This window comes from Pieris rapae, chromosome 6 (genome assembly GCF_905147795.1).
Source record: "Pieris rapae chromosome 6, ilPieRapa1.1, whole genome shotgun sequence".
Lineage (NCBI taxonomy): Eukaryota > Metazoa > Arthropoda > Insecta > Lepidoptera > Pieridae > Pieris > Pieris rapae.
The window spans coordinates 3,742,633-3,761,386 of NC_059514.1; the positions used below are offsets into that span (position 1 = coordinate 3,742,633).

General features: G+C 32.3%; 1 protein-coding gene across 7 annotated transcripts in view; it reads right to left on the minus strand.

Moving 5' to 3' along the window:
- Positions 1-18,754, minus strand: part of LOC110995696 (LIM domain only protein 7) — a 98,612-nt gene that overhangs the window by 25,030 nt on the left and 54,828 nt on the right. For all 7 annotated transcript variants that reach the window (XM_022262982.2, XM_022262985.2, XM_022262984.2 and 4 more), the window contains one exon: positions 3,237-3,437. In XM_022262982.2, the coding sequence (XP_022118674.2) occupies positions 3,237-3,437 (201 nt within the window). The remainder of the gene's footprint in view (positions 1-3,236; positions 3,438-18,754) is intronic.

Consider the following 18,754-nt stretch of genomic DNA (forward strand, 5'->3'; position numbering starts at 1 on the left):
ACAGTTTCATTAAAATCTATTTTTACACGCAGATAAAATCCAGGAAACCCTACTTAGAAAAACGATTACATAATGGCTCGGCTTAACTACACCAATCTACGTAATCGCTTTCGATAATGGCTAAAGAAAAACCGCGGAATCTTCGCGATTCTTACAACAGATTAGTTTTCCTTTAAGACTTTATGTGTAAATTGCATACTTGAATTTAATACTTCTCTTGCAAAAGAACACATTTTTTGTTGACAGCGTTGCAATAATTCTTAGTATCGCCAAGGTGATTATTTGATATTTTTCCTTTCTTCTCTATACTGCTAAGTTTGGAGGACATCAACTTAGAATTGAATTATTGTTATACATTTAAGGTGTTCTTCTAACATAAATTGTTTCGATATATTTTTTAGTGAAACAGTTTTTGTTTTTTTTTTTTAAGTAACTTTATAACCGTCTCCGTTTAATCATTAGCACGAGAAATGTTTTTACTTCTTTCGCGTTCTTTCTGGTCCTGCGTTTAACCAGTTGTGCATCAATTGATTTTATTTATTTATTCATCAATCAATATGATAATGTCGAAACAAAACAAAACAAGAAAGATAATAAAACATATAATGTTAAATACCTACTGAAATAAATGAAACACACTATCCATACTAAGAACCCACTCTGAGAACGAATGAAGATGTTGAGTGTCGGAGACAGCATTCAGTAAGTAGTATTCTGTTTTCATTTTATGTGCGCAATTTACTTGCCTTCTATCCCTTTGGGTGTTTACGGGATACGATACAATTTAATAAAATCTGTTAAGGATTTTAACAAATTACGAAATTCATAGAACCTTCAGACCTAGGCTTTCTAACAGCTTTCTTGCTAAGCTCATCATTTATGCTAATGCATATGTTAAATTTAATGTTCTTTCACTTCGTTATGAGTGGAGATGGTAATTTAAACGTTAACCTTAATTAAATAATTTTATGTTCAGGATAGTGGCATCAATGTTGTTGCTTGCACATTTTCTATCATGAAAACTACTTGATGGGTTTCAAATAATTGTTAATTGAAATTTATTGAAATAAATTGTTATTAACTTTTAGCATTGAAATAAAATGAAAATGAAAAAATAAAAAAAGACTTAATACTCAGAATTTATTTAAGAATTAGGAAAGAATACACGCAATACTTTTAGTACCAAAATACTAAATTTAAAAAAATCTTCGTAATATTATTGTTAATGATATACTATTAAAGCGATGTACCAGTACGTTGACAGTTAAAAAATAAATATAAGTAAACGCAATCCTATAAAATAATTGTAACTTCTGAAAAGCCAATTACGCACGAGATTAAATCGGAACATTAAAAGTATTTTAACGACATGAAAAACTAAGGTATCAAGCATGCGATGATTGGCGGAAATGCCGTCTGTAGGCGCCCGCGCCGAACTATGTGTTTCCGGTTCATATATCGTAATGTTTTTACAACCTTGTAGCTTTAAAAATAGAATACATTACACGTTTTTGTAAGAATTTTGCTATTTATCGTTATTGGTGCATGACATGCTTGTTCAATATTCAAAAGACTGGTTTTAATTGTAGTGCACTTTTTATAGGATAAATCAAGATTTAAATTTCATTATTTCGGACTGTTCTCAAGGCCTGGAGGCTAAATTTATAGCATATATATTTTGTAAATAAGTATGTTTTTTAAAAATCTATATATACATAAGTATTTACTAAAGCTATGTTTTTAATGTATATATGCTCAAAATAATATACTAAATAATAAGAATTACGCGAATCTCGACTTTTTGTGCGTTAACCAAACGCGTATTTTTTAAGCAAATAAGCAAAGCCCAATAGATTTCTCCATTCTCCCCATATTTCTGTACGCAGCCGAAACGTGGACCTTGCGAGATGTGGAAAGGCAGAACATAGACGCTCTCGAAATGTGGTGCTGGAGAAGAAAGCTTGGGGTATCGTGGACCGAATTTCGTACAAACGTCTCGATACTTCAAGAACTAGGTGTTAAGCAGCGTCTATTTTCAACAGTACAATCTCGCATCCTTACATTCTTCGGTCACGTATCTCGGCGTGGCGATCAGTCCTTAGAACGCCTTGTCGTCCAGGGGAAGGTGGAAGGCGCTAGACCGCGCGGCAGGTCACCTACACGCTGGACTGATCAGATTAAGTCCGCCGTAGGTGAAACACTGAATCAGTGCAGCAGGATGACCTCCAATAGGCAGCGGTGGCGGAGCGTCGTGAAGCGCATCTGCGCCTTCTACTTCTACTACATAGCGATCACGACCGCTCTGCCAAGAGCGAAACGAATGAGAAGAAGAATAGATTTCTAAGATCACATTAAAAATGCACCACATTCAATCACACCCCCCCAAACACATAGTACATTCCCACGCACACCTCAACAAGTATATGTACAGTACATATTCGTCGTTTATATGGTGTAAGCCGTTTTGACTAAATATTATAGGTTTTCAAAACTGTGGATAATATGAAGTAAGAGATAAATAAATATCAAGATATGTAACCGAACATCTGGAAAGCATTTTATCAATTCAATTCAGGAAATGCATCAGATTTCCTACATAAGATTTCCAAACATTAAGTTAATGATTCGGTAAATGCTTAATTGCGTTATTTTGTATGACGACATTCTCCGAATGCAACTCGTAATGAATTGGAGGAATTTCCCGGAAGTGTGACATTTAGTCGTTTTTCAAGGACATTTCGATGGAGTTTAACTGTCGGTTATTAAAAGGCAATTGTAAGTAAAGTTGCTATCTTTAATAAAAGTTTTATTTTTGTTTATTTCTTAATCGCTTTTAAAAATGCTGTTCAACATACAAATTTAATTCTTTAATATTTATTTTTATTTATAGATGTGCTTTTTTTCGAGAAAAGTGTGATGTAGTCTTAATGCTTCCACTAAATGAGCATTTAATTAGTCTTTGAGGTATGGGTTTTATAGGTATTTACCCTTAATCTTTGTCTATCCGTATCATATTTTACGGCAGTAAAAGAATGAATGTACATGTAGGTAGTTAAACCTTGTTTCTTTACTTATGCCTGATTGCTTATCCATCCAGCTTATCCATCTAAGTCCTTTAATATTAATAATAACAATCTCCTCCATTTGAATAATACAGATCCATTTTAGAAAGTACAACCTAAAGACTAATTTTAGTACCAAAATCAACGAATAATAATAAAATAAACAGCTCTTACCGACTGCCACTCCTCCTGCCTTTCTATCCGGGCGGGCTCAGTACGCTTTGCGAGCTCAGCTCTTCTCAACTGCTCCCGAGCCCTGGTGCCCAGATCTGCGGGTCCAACCTTGATAAATTGCAGGGGGTTGCCAGCAGGCTTGCCGGGGATCACGGCGGCTGTGTGTGGACGAGTTGCGAGGAAATCCGCGCTGTCTGATGTCTGTAATAAAAAGAAATGGTCGATTAATTATATTATTATATTTTTTTTAATACTATGTCTAAGCTAAATTTTAATAGGAAATTTAAAAATATATAAACTGTATTTGTCTGTTTTAAGTGCAACTGGGTAATAATAATGTAATGTAATAATTTTAAGTAATGGAGTGGCACTTGAAGAAGAAGAAGGGTGCGTAAAACAAAAGACGAAAGATAGTGCGTTTCTGTAATTGGATTTATTCAGCAGGTCCGCAAACGAACAGGCACTAAGTAAGAAGTCCTTTCCGCCGCCCATGGACAATCGAAACGTCAAGAGGCGACGTGTTGCCTTTTAGGGAGTAATACGCTCTTTTATTGAACATTCCACTAAGGTTATCTAGCCGTTGTTAATTATACCACAATTTAATTAGAATTAAAAGATTATAAAGCGATAAAAATGGATAGCAACATCCTAATGCATTAATAGCATAAATAAAGCGGATGTTGTACAGTTACGAATGATTTTAATTACTTGAAAACTTGATTTGAATGGCGCTTTAGTGCGATATTTTATTAACATAATTAATAGTCTTAAAAAAACACGTTGTGTCAAAATTTGTATGTGTTATCGATTTATGAGCGTGTTTGGCGATATGGTTTGCATTTATTTTCTTAGGATGTTGTGTCGACTTGGGTTGGTAGATAAACGGTTTGTTTGACGTTCTAAGTTGTTTATTTGTATAAATCATTTTCTAACACACAAATATATTGTCTTTACAATATTCTTAAACTACTAAGTGATAATAATAATTAAAAATATATGATTTAAAAATTAAAACAAATTAAATAAAAAATGGTCCAAAATTTGCATTGTACTATTAAGGCTGGAATTTCCTCGCTGTATTGCAAGACTAAAGACCTTCAAGGTTCAAAAGGCAAAATTTTATATCGTTGTGAATATTTGAAACTTACAAATTCGTTTAACTTTGTAATAAATAGCAATGAAACATTTTTTTAGCATTCATGTGTTACTATTATTTAGACACTAGTTAATTTGGGATGAAAAGTTTCTTATATTTTTTTTCAAGCAATAATAAACGTACAAACAAATTATCGCAAACAACTGTCATAATAACAAAGTACATTGTCGAAATCTCCATATACCACAAAACACTTTCTTCAAACATAATTGGTATATTATGTGCAGGAATCAATATCGGCGCGCGCGCAACTTTCACTGTCAATGTGAATTACTACGGCCACGCCCTCTCACGAACAATTTAGCACCTATTATGTGTAAAAAACCAAATTTCATAATGATTTAGACCTCGTTTATAAAACGATGGTGATAATCTACAATAAATAAGAATTTAAAAAAATATATTTGTATAAGTGATTTTGATTATTAAAACCATTACATAATTTTAATTTATTTCTTTTATACGATAAGCTTCGCTTCTAAGTGTTCTGCAAATTGTTTAGTTTAATCTTTCTAATTATTTCAGTACTTCATTTAATATACCTTGCCTTTAGCTGAATCTAATGTGATTTATTTTAGTGTGAAAGTGTGTTTATTAAATTTATTTAGATTTCCATAATTTACTCTCATCCCTTGTTATAGAAAAAAATTTGTAATAAAAAGGCAAATCTATTTTTGAAAGCGGTAACAATGGGGTAATCATTGACAGGTTTTAAAATACCGCTGTCTTCTATAAACGATTGATATATGGGAGGAGATAAGATAAATGAGCAAAACATACCTTAGTAAAAACGTAAGTTTAAAATGGCAGCTGCTGGTTAAATTTAACCGGCAATGCGTTGGCCGTTCTAAATGTTCGGTATGCAGTTTATATTTAGAGTAGACTTAGTTAACTGTTCACTCCTGTCAGTCACACGCGCTTGTTTTAGAACTCGATCGAATGTGACGCATCTGTAGTAACCTAATTCGTAAGTGGAGATGAGATTTTGAAATGATGTAAGGTGAAAAAACACGCGTTTTAAATTTCAAATTCGAGACTTTATTATGTCCGGATAGGTTCCAAATAAGCTATTTATTACTTATTGGTAGGATAAACAGTATTTTTGCGTTTAACGACTGTCAGATAGCGCTATTTGTCATGAAATGCGATGTATCTTATTCGGAACTTTTATCTTTCGAATAATTTATGTATAGCTATTGGCTACTTTATCCATACATTGTGAAACAGGCCCTTAATATTAAGGATTCATTATTAAGATTTTTATGGATTTTGTAATTAAAACATTATATGGATTATATCGTTAAATAGATATAATGTCACGTTTTAAATATTATAGGTAGAAATCGTATATGTATTAGAAAAGATTTCGGATCAATTAAAACCTAGGTGCTTCAATTTCAAGCCATTTACAATTATTTATATACACTTGGATAAATAGCAAGAAAAATAAAATAATGTATACAATGTAAAAAATTATATAATCTGTATATTATCTTTTTTGTCACGATTGTAAATTAAACGGGCTTTATTATTATTATATAGGCTAGAATATTTACTTTTCACGGCATTCTTACCAGTTTATGTTCTAATATATACGCTTTACCACAACGTAAAACTATTGTCTGATATATTTTTTAACTTAACGCGCGCGTTCTCAGCGTGAACAGAAACAAGCCACTGACTTTCCCGCTTTTCCACCAGCCGGGAAAGTTATCGACTAAATGCCTCGTGGCAACTTGAATAAAAAGTAAGATTGTTTTATAATTGATAAATGATAATTTATGTACAGCAAAAGTAAATGTAGCGGATATAATTTTTTATTTTGTTTAACAAAACAGCGCACTAATATGTATGTTACAAACATTCCTAACGGCATAATAATTACATATATAACTAGGATTTATCAATTAACGACTTTTCCAGAATTTTCCCTCGCGTGTTCGATATCAACAAATCTACGTATCATTTTCCGCTTCGAAGCAAATAATTCAATTCTCATTGACTTAGATAATGATGCAGGTTGATTTATGCATTTTTTTGTGTCATCTTCATTCGCAGAAACTGCAATTGCCCGTTAACGGTAATACATTGCAAACCTTATAATACAGATTGCGGCGCGAGCCATTACTTTTCACGTCGTTCGAGTCGCTTTTAGAATACGAATGTCATAAGAATTGGGGTATTACTTCTATACATTGGTTATAATAAAATATGAACAATAAGTATAAATGTATGTGATATTAACAAGAAAATCAGTGATATTTTAATTAAACGAAACATTAAAAGCATTGTTTGGTCGTTACTCATAATTCTGTAGTTTATAATTTTATAAAAAAACAATTTTGTGATGGAATTAACTATTAAGTTGAAGAGAGAAAGAGATTCGAAGAGCTGGGAACCCTGACACAGTTTTTTTTAGATACTTCAAAGGGTTCCCAAATATTACATTGTAACACATTGTTATAAGGAATTAACAAACTTTTATTGTTCGTACCGACGACGCTAAAAAATAATGTAGGTACCTTAAAAATGGCTTATCAAAAAGGCCGTAATTTGATGTTAATTTGTAATAATAAAATGCGATAGGTATATTTTAGTCTTATGTCATACAGGCGATAACTTAAATACTAGGTAACTAACATTTAGGCACGCTATTTCGTTGGTAATAACGGCGAACCGTGAGAGATTCGCAATTTCTTATTAATTGCGAAGATAATTAGAGGTTTCGTGATTTTGAATAATTAGTACCAGTGTTTCACCAGTTTTTGTTGTTATGCAATTGTGCACTGGTGCAAGATGGCACATTTCCGCAACTTTTTGGTAAAAAAGCAATCAGAAACTACACTACCTATTTGATAATAGGTAAGTGTAGAAAATATAAAAATGTAAATTTATTCTAATAGTTCCAGCATCGTTTAAGTTAAATAAACTTTATTAAATATATTTGATTTGAATTATCAGGTAGAATATTGTAAATAAAAATATTACCGATGTAGCCGGGGCACGACGTTTTTCTCGACGTATTTCTCGACGTAGCGTAGAGTAAATAATAAAAAAAATTAACGAGTTTCATTTGTATATAACGTTCCTGTCACAAACAAATATTGATTCTTTTTGGATTAAATATAGGAATGCTAATAAATTAGTTCATTTTGCACGTTATTGACAAACGACGATCGCATTCAACGTAAAGCAATCATCGTATTCCTAGAAGGTAAATTTAGAACCTACCTAACACAATGCTAAGATAAGCTTCTAAGGATAAGACCTAGAGGTGAGACCTATGACCGCTCATGATCAAATGTATCCAATACAATTTTGGCAGTCACACTTAGCGCTGTAATGTATTTTCTCTTCTAAGTACTTGGTATTAAGTTAAGATTTTTTTCTTTTGAATTATATTTTCGCACTCTTGCTATATTTTTAATTACTCTTACATTTATTACAGGGTTGGCTCGAAGAGATCGTTTTTTTTTGAATCGACTGTCCAACACAAAAATAGTAAATCCAAGTAGTATTTCCGAAGATTGCCTTAAATTTTCTTATGATACGTTACATACCTGACGATTGCCACCTGCGACACCTATCACGAAAGAACACCAACTGCAACGGTACAGCCACATACAAGCCTCATACAAGTTACCGCACCATGCTTTCACAAAAGACGTGACTATGTTTAGCAATTTCATATACGCAGCCAGACTTAATATTATATTGTTATGTCATAGTGTGATTGTAATATTAAATAAGACCTAGATTTATTTGGTTCGATTATGTCGGATAAATTCTAAGGCGATGAAAAACAATTTTTAAAAATATTTTGGTCGAGGAATAGGATGGAATATAAATTTTAAGATTGTGAAGATTTTTTTAATAAAAGCCTTTTAGGAAAATGTTATTTAAGTCTTCGTTCTTTTAAATAATTTTGTATGTAAAAGGAGTATGACATACATACGAGGAATATGTTTTCATGTACAAAATGTACGGAATATAAATAAAATAAAATATTAGATTTTGCATATGTAAGATTAGCGCACTGTAGACTAAGTACAACGACTAAGGATCTTTCTAACCTGGTTTCACTATTCCGTATTTTAGTCTTGAGGGCTATTAATTTGACCATAACAATGGCCGAGTTGTGAGATGTGAAGACTAAACCATTTAAATAATTTAACAATATAATAAATAGAAAGAATAATAGTTCCATTATTCAATTAAGTTCATGAACGTGTCAGGACAAATAATTATATATATTTTGTTGAAGGTATGACATGCGTTCAAACTAGAGTCGAAAAAAAAATTACACCCGACTTCAAAAGGGCAACGCCTTACGCCAACATAGCCACAGGTATCTAATATCTAAAGTCGTCGACTCAAGGTAGCCTGAATAAATTGTAATCTTATCAGGTGTTACTAAGATGGGATTTAAGTGTTTGTTTTATGTTCAAACAGTTTATCTAAATGCTAAGATACCCTACTAATGTTCCTCGTATACATAATTAAATGTTTATTTCCGACATTTAATTATGTTTAAAAGCTTAAGTTTTTACTGCTGGGTCACTGAGATTACTAACGCCGGGGTACGGGGCAGGAAATTATTTGTCGGCGGCGAATCAAGCTTTTGGGTGCAAGAAATTGCAACCCAACTGTACACTCTAAGGCGATGTCAATGTAATGGAAGATGGTTGCTGCAGCAGCCAGTCACGGGGTCTCTTGGTAGAATACTTACGCGAACCCAAGTTGCCCCAACAGTGACGTGATTGGTGGGAGGGGTTTAGTGGGTAGGGCTTTTAGAGTTACACACTCTGTGCGGAAATGCATTCTTCTCAATAAAAAAAGGAAATTATTTGTCTGATTCAATGATTGTTTATCTTGATAAACCTTCTGTACTTGTAAAGTAAACGAAAAAATTTATCGTCGAGAGTCGAACCAATTCTCCAACTTATACATGTTCCTACTCTGCGCGACCTACTTCTGAGATGATACATGCTGCAGAAATACAATTTTATGTAAGATAGATTAGTTAAAAGTAAAAACTAAAATAACATTATACAAAAACTTTATCTGTCATTGATTGAAGACATTATTTTAGTGAGTATTATAAAATTTAAAGATTATTTTAAAAGTATATAGTATAGGAACTTTTATAAGTAATTACATAGTATCATGTCATAATAAACAAGGAGAAAGTGATATTTGTTATCGTACTATTACTAAGAGTTTAATATGTCCGATACGAGGTCAATGACCGAACCGACCTACGCTACTATCCACGCTGTAGTCTCCCACGATATTCCTGATATAAAGGTGGGCATAAAAACGTAGTACTTTAATTAATATCATTAGAACAATTACTAAGAATTAAATGAACAGTGGGCAATTGAATAAACAGAGAAAATTATTTAGATTGTCCCTTTTAAATAATAACAAATTATTTGTAATAATAAAGAAATATAAAAAATATTTTTATCATAAAATATTTGAAGAAAAAAATTAAAAAATGTTAAAACTTTATTTCTCTGGTTCTTTATTGACAAATTCCTCATTGATTGCCATTTAATTTGTATTACTAAACTATTTGAAGTATCGTAACAGGCTTATAAGCAAAATTGGAAGTTGGAACACTATGGCAAACAAGAGGCCATACAAGAAACTGAGGTAAGCAATTTAAAAGGTGGGCCGTCGAAATCGTGGAAATGGCTGGAAAGACCTAAACGAGATTATATATACAATATGGAAAAATGGAGGAGGCCTTTGCCCGTAGGCACACAGAATCAGTTATCGTAGATTAACATAAACAATAGCTATAATGTATATATTTTGTATTCTGATATAAGGCTAGAAATAAATAAATAAATAGGCTCATACAAAATTGTTCGAAGACTGTTTGTCCAGTGTTTAAAGTATGGTTTATTAACACTTTGGTACGAAGACCCTTCATAGAACGATAAAAAAGGAAAAGTACCTACTCGAACAGCAATACTAAAACTGACTAAAATCACACTGATTTAAAACACCATGTACCAATAAAACCTCATTTCAAGCATTAAATATAACAAATGTATGTATTATAAAGTTATCATATGTCAAGAAAGCCATAGAAAAATTCTAATCTAGCATCAAGCGTAATCCTTTTAGCGTGAACCTATAACACAAAGGCACTCTGTCACTTTCATATCTTTTCAATTAGACGGAGATAAAATATGATAAATGTCGCCAGATGTTAGTTTAATACAAGGCTTGATAGTTCGTACAGATTATCTTAAATTCTACTTAGGTGGATAAGTCTGTCTGTCAAATCTCATTTTATTGTTGAGTACGATCTTGATTGATTTTTGTAGTTGATGATATAGGAGCTCATATAATTAAAGACAATATAGTTTGATAGTTGATTATGTAGACAAACAAATTACAAATTTAATAGGAAAATATTTTCTGACTTATTTTTGCACTTTAAGTATTTCTGTAAAAAAAAGACACATATTACCTTCTTTGTTTATTTAATTCGTTTATTGGCTTCTTGTGCTGTGAAGTACAACTGTCCTATTAATATTTTACCTTTACCTTGTAAAACAGTCGTAAGCAATACAATTCTAGTAGGATTATTAATAACAAGATTTAGTGTAGGAAGTGAATCTTCAAAATCGATCGGTAACGGAAACCTGACAAGTCCAATCCAATAATTGGATATTCATTATGACGTTGAGTTTATTTGTGTGCGTCACTGCAACATGTATGTGTTTAGACCAATTTGCTTTTGTATACGCCTGACTTTCTGAGTGTGAAGTGGTTTTAATAATTGAGGGGTCAAAAGAGTTGAATAAGATGCAAATGCCCGTTTGGAGGTTTTCTAGTCGGTACTATTATCGGATATTTTTGTACATTGCAACACTCTTAGTGTTCTTTTTTTTTTAATTCTTTTGCACAACGTACTACAGAATAATTGTTATTTATTTACCCACAACCTAACGTGATCCTAAAGGGACTAACTAGCCTTGGATTAGTTTTGTCACAATCATTTTTCTGTCATAAATAAAGTTTTATTATTATTATTATCATATGAACGTAAAGTGTCGACATACTAAATACCGGTTACAGCTGTCTATTTTCATTGACTACATCAACACAACAACAGTATCTATGTGCAATAGATACTGTTGTTGTGTTTTCAAGGATTTTTCTTACAAATTATCTGAACGACCATTGCAGTTGGTCACGCTTGAGTTATGAAAACCTTATCTACTTTAGAATATACATATATACAGTAATTATTACCAATATCTGTACACACTAATGTTTATAAACTATAATAATGATTTTATATAAGTTTATGAGGGTCATTTATTTGTAGAAACTTTTCTTAACAAAACATCAAAATGACGCAGGTTAGTTTAGAACTCAAACAATAGGCTAACAAATCTAGACTAGTGTCTTGACTGTTTGCGTAACACAGATGATAAAACAAGTCATATATTTTGAGTTCCGTGTTATCATTGATAACGAGTACCTGATAAATGATAACATGGAAAGTTCACGAGAACTTGCCTAGTGAGTATGAATAATATATTCATCATGCATTTATTATTAGCATTTAAGATATGAGCTCCAAGCGAGTCAATACGTTTCTGTGTTATTTATTTTAAAATGCCAATTATTAGCCACACAATACCTGGATCATAATCAGACACCTACACATAACATTAGTATTAATAGGTTAAAAGATAATTATTTATATTATTAAATTAGTTCAACGCACTTAAGTTAGACAAGGTGTAATCATGGACGATTGTAACGGGTGCTTAAAAAGATTTATACCTATTTAATATAGCAACACACTTCGAAATTGAGACAAAATCACTTTTTGACAGGCGTGACCCACTAACGAATATGTACTAGCTGACGTTTTGTCACATGACCATTTGCTCCCTTAATGCAATCATATAATCTCTATTTAGGGTTTGTGGTTAAAGCACTAAGTCACAAACAACAATTTAAATTCCTAGCAATCTCACTACACTGTACTTTTATATTCCATTTTCTCGTCATCATACCCATGGTCATGGTGTAACTTTCTCCCGACAAGGTCATACCATTGTTCATTGTTCGTGACGGTAACATATCATGGTGATCTTTTTACTGAATGATGCATATAACCGTTTCTACTATTTATCGTGCCTGGTGCTCTGTAACTGCTAATTGCGATTCCGACTTAGGGTCTGTTTCACAATGTCCGGATAAGTTACGAATAAGCTATTTTTTACTTATTGGTAGGATAAACAGTATTTTTGCGTTTCACGACTGTCTGATAGCGCTATTTGTCATGAAACGCGAAGTAACTTATTCGGAACTTTTATCTTTCGAATAATTTATATGTTGCATAGCTATTTGTTACTTTATCCATACATTGTGAAAAAGGCCCTTAATGTAATTGTAAACATTACTTGACTGTTTACAGATAGTTATTTAAATGAGTACTATCTGTAAAAAGTTGTTTACAAATATGTGGAGATCATTATTAGGACTTTACTGCTGTAATGAAATATTATTGAGGTGTTACCATAAACGGTAAAATTATACGGCATTCAGTCTTAGTTGTTCGTTAGCAAGGAGATACAGGATTCATATCCTATATATAAAATAAAAAAATAAATCAGTGGCGCTACAACCTCTTTAGGTCTTGGCCTCAGATTTCTGAATCTGTTTCATGATCATTTATAAATCTAATAGACAAGTAGATGTTCAGCCTCCAGTGCCTTATACATATCGTCGACTTTTTGGGTCTAACACATGTCGGTGTCCTCACGGTGTTTTCCTTCATCGTTCGAGCAAATGTCAAATGCGCACAGAAAGAAAGTCCATTGGTGCACAGCTGGGGATCGAACCTACGACCTCGGGTTACAGAGTCGCACACTGAAGCCCCTAGGCCAACACTGCTCTTATATATACTTAAAATACTATTGAAAAAATTCTTATGAAAAATTCAATAGCTAGGCAAATTACGAATTGTTAAAAGGACTTCCGATTAGGGCAAGTTCGGGTAAATAGACACATACTTATAAGTATGCCGTGATTTTCGCTATGGATAATAAAAAAAAACTGTTTTCTTTTTTTTTTATATAACAGGGGCAAACGGGCAGGAGGCTCACCTGATGTTAATTCTTTATTTGACCTTTTATGAATGAGTCTTAATTTATTTTTATAGACAAAAATATGTGACAAAATATACATTAAGCGATAAAAGTCCACTGAATGGCATATAAAAGAATTCAAACAAAAACATTATGCATGTGTGAGTCAGTTCACATAATAATACCTAATTGCTTTAAATGTTTTATTTATTCAAATTTATTACCTAATTCGGCGCTAACATGTGAGTCATACAAATATTTGACATTAAAGGATTTAGAATTTATTCAATTTAAACAGGAAATATTCTGTTGAGTTTGATAGTAGAACATTCTGGATGATATGTTACTTTTGTTTTTAATAGTGAAAATTTATGTATGGTAAACGGAAAACTTAAAAGGTGGATAGACCAGATTAAAGAAACAGCAGGGTAGAGTGGCACCGTGCGGAGAGGAATGGTGGGACTTGCAGGTCTTTGCCAAAAACGGGTATACAGATACCGTAAAGAACATTGCATTTAAAACGCTGAATTGAACATTGCATTTCGACTTAGGGTCCTTCAAGAAAATACAAATTCTTAAAAGGCCTTCAACGCACTCGCGAGGCCTCTGGCATCGAGAGTGTCCATGGGCGGCGGTATCACTTAACATCAGGTGAGCCTCCTACCCGTTTGCCCCCTGTTATATAAAAAAACGTGTTAAACTGTAAACGTATCGAAATTAATAGAGTATCATTATTATTTAAATATTCAGAACTTCTTAAAGCATCCTGTAACCTGGCTTTACCACCATAAGCGAGATTAGCGCTATTGCTATATCAGAATTTGGTTTCGTCAGACATCATTTGGGTGTTCGGCAAGTAGCTTAATTAGCTAATTTTTAAGTAATCAGTATTTTTTATTAAATTAGTTAGCTATTATTTTACTTATGAAGTTAAGTTTTAGATTTAATTTTTTTCTTATAATTCGTAATTAAATTTTTATAAAATTTCTACATTTACACACATGTGAAAAAAAACCCTGGTTCATTATAATTCATTATAATATCAGTGTGACCCTAAACTATTTATATACATTTAGTATTCATATTGAAACCTTGGTAATTTCAACATCCATTGGCAACTTCGATGTGCATCGATGTCAATTGATAAAATCGAACTTGCATATTTCTAATCAATTCAAGATTTATAGACGTGCCGATTACTCGATTAATCTTGATCAGCAGGCATAAATTATAGACCGTGAATGCTTTTTATTATTAACCATATAACAAATTTTGCATATGTATATTATGTTAAAAAAAATCATATATCAATAATACATCAGTGCAGAGAATTTATTTTAAAAATCAATATGATGAGATAATAAATAGTCATTATGACGAAAATAAGTACCTTGAAGATAGTTAAGTATACAATAGCATATGCACAATTTCACAAGAAAAACTAATCACCAGTTTCGCAATTAGCCAATAAGCCTCAATTTGCATAAAGTCAGGAGTCAAACACATTTTTCATAAATTCAAACATTGTTTCCTGTCAATCTGTCAGCGCTAAATTAGCAGATGTCCTTGACATGTGTGTTAAAATAAACATTCAGAAACATTAAACATATAAGTATTTATGTGGGCTGATTGAGTATTCGATTATTGAAGAGGTTCTTTTGTTGCTTTAATTAGATGTTGACCTTCAGAATTGTTAATGAAAATTGTTAATCATTGCAAGTCATTCATTTTCAATTTATTTCGACATTATGAACACGAATTTAATAATAATAATAATATAAATATAAACATTTATATCCATACAAAACCTACATGGCCCACTGCCAATAGTTTGCTCTATAGAGCGTATGCGTAGCCAGTTTTTTCAAGAAGTTTCTTAAATGCAAGATTGATAACATTCTTCTTTTCATGAACAAGAAAATAAAAAAGCAATAAACGTAAATAAGCTTTAATTTTGTATAATAATTTTATAACAACCCTATAAATAACATAGTAGCTAATTCGGTATTGTATAATAAAGTCGCCGACTATCTCTCAAAATCTGACACACATATGTCTTACGAAAAATGTTGAAAATGCAACAGTTACCAAATGTTGGTGATCTTGGCACTTGTAATGCAGCGTGTGAGTGAGATAGATAGCGCTAATTAAAGAACAAAGGAACAGTTCAGATGATAAAGTAGACTTGTGTGTCGTGATGAAAGCGATATCATATGAACATTTGTCTAGCTTTTACTTGTTTATCTCTTATTACGATACTTAATGTTAAGCTTTCAAAAATAAATATTTATATAATTACATAAGTGTACAAGTCATTTAGGTATATTAGGTGAAGAACTATTCATAACTTCCGTCCATAATAATAAACATTTATTTATCTCTATGTAGAATACATACATTATGATTTTTTTTTGCTAAGGTGCCTCTAAGGTGGGCAAAAAAATTTCACACCCCGGCCGGAATTCCTTCGGGCCGGAAGGCCTTCAATAATTTTTTTATCTTATTTTTTCTTTTACTGGCGGCATTCAATTTCTCCAAGCTAACCATATAGTCAGCCTATCGCTGTTATCGTTACTCTTTTGGACAATCGTCAATCAGTAAAATAGACTACGCTTCTTCTATTATTTTTGTCTACCCGTAAAAGCCTCCGTAACGTAAGCGTACGACGTCCTCGTACTTTCCCAGGATGTTCTGTCTCATACAGGCGTTTGTAATTTCCAATAAATTTCCCTACCAATGTTGCCTGGCTGTACTATGAACGCACGTTAGATGAAATGTTGAATAATAAGTGTTAGATTCTTTGTTATAATGTAGGTTAAAATTTATTATAGATAATAGAGTCAACAATTTTTTTGCTTCTTGGCCTACAAGCAACACCGGAAGCCGTAACCGTTAACGAACTCATTATAACAAGTATGTTTCTTGAACAATGTCTTCTACACTGATTTTCTGAATTTGAATCGTCTACATGTATTAGATTATGTGGTGAAAAAAAACGATTCTTTGACAAATGTCAAGTCTTCAGTGTTCAGTACAACATAGCCTATGAAATAGTATTTAATCATGTTATGACTCATATTTGTGTTCTCTGTGATGTCTATAACTAACAATTGAATTTCAAGTATTTTTTTCTTAGGAACATAATTATTATTTTCACCGATCAATCTCCTTTGTGCCTTTTCCATCTACACGACACTGGCGAAGTTCCTTGAGCCCAGATGGCACAAATAAAAGCCATATTAAAAAAAACAAAAAACATAGCCTATAATATTATATTTGAATATAGAAACATTTTATTTAAATACTATTTACGATATCACATCTGTTTTGTTTCAGCGAAGCGTAAACACATTTTGACAGAATAAGACAAGTACTTCAGTAAAAGCAGTATTAGAACAGTTTATTTTTTTTAAATATGACCATTGATTTTCTTCCATCGTTTAACTTGTAGATGCCTCACGTGAAATTTGTTGTACAAGAATGGTTATGTTAATGTATAAAGAATGCGTTTCCTGTGAAGTTCACACGATGCGTTGCGGAAGTAAATGTTTCATGTCAATAACAAACAGACGGACATGCGATAATTGGAGGTCGATGACCTTACAGGTAATATTTTTATTTTATTGATTGTATTTTATATTTTAAAATAACAGTTAAAGCGTAGGCGGGAAAGTATCCAGATGCCCGATGAAATTATACTGAATTTGTCTATTGATGATTAGATGACCTCAGATGGAATGTGGAATGTAAAACACACAGCAATACATACAAATATGAAAAGTAATATATTTTATGAGTTTTTAAACATAAATATGTACCGGATTCGTTATTAGCTTATTGACTCGCGCGCATATTATTATCAGATAACAGATAATAAAAATTAGCTATTTTCAACTGTTTCAATTGATGATGCAATTGTAATAATTACAAAAAAATCTCATATTAGTCACCTGAACGAACTTGCTTGCCAGTTCACCATAGAACAGTATGTGAGATGACAAAATCTTCACCATATTCTAAAACTAGAATAGCTATTTTGTTTTTTTTTTTGGAACAGCTAGAAAGTAAGAAAGCCACTCTACATGATAGCACCACAGCACAGACTCGCTAATAGTCATATCTTATTATGCGAAAATTTTGTCACTTCTGTTACTAAGAATACTTACCTACATGGCGTGTTTTATGAATTTACCGACTGGGCCGGGATTAAGATTGTTATGTTTTGTGGAGAAGATTCGGGTCCCATACCTGTGTGACAATTCTAAATCTGATCTGCGGTCGTGACATATTCCGGACACAGTGGCAAAACCAGCCTCCACTCTTTAGCTTAATGCAAACGAAAACATATCTTAACTATTTATTCACGTACTTATCAGGTTATTAAATAGATTAAAGACTAGAAATTTTCCTATTTGATATAAATACTAATCCTTTGAATAATATTGTATATATTACAACTGATAACACACATAATTGATTAAAACATTCATAATGTGTCGTTATACGCGTATAGTTGATGACTAGAAACCGCAATAAAGAGTCCAATTCAAATATTTTCAAGATTTGATAGTAATGTAAAGTTTTTTTAGGATACCTCCAGTGCAGCTATATACAAAGTCCCTTCTTAGGGAGTACAGCGAATTAGTAAAAAAAACTTAATGGAATTTTAATATTAAAATTATTGTAAAGAATAAGTTCGTGAAACGTTAATCCTATACCATAGCAAACATTTGCATCGTATCATCACTTAACACTGTATGTAGGTCGTTCTACTTACACTTTGTGGAGCATCGTTTCAATAGGCGGCAATGACGTGTTGAAAGTTGTATTCAATGAATCGATTGTAGACACACTGGAGACATACCTTAACGATAAAGTCCCGTAACCACGCAGGAGGACGAATGGTCAATCTGCCTCGGTATTATAGTAGTGAAAAACTATAAGATATTGTATAAAATTTAGATAAATCATTTTAAAAGCCAGCCTATGGCGGCGCCGTATGTATAAGATTCATAAACGAGTGTTTTTTTTTCTAGAACAGGGGGCAAACTACGGGTGTCAATAATGTATTGGATTTTGACATACAGCAGTCATACTACGCAAAAACCCTTTGATTTCTGTAGGTATGTATCCTTGAATATATAGCCTATGGTATAATCCAGGGAAAATTTGCGATTTTTCCTCGTGTAGCATAAGTAAATATATTATTTCATTCGTCTATTAGATCGTATTTA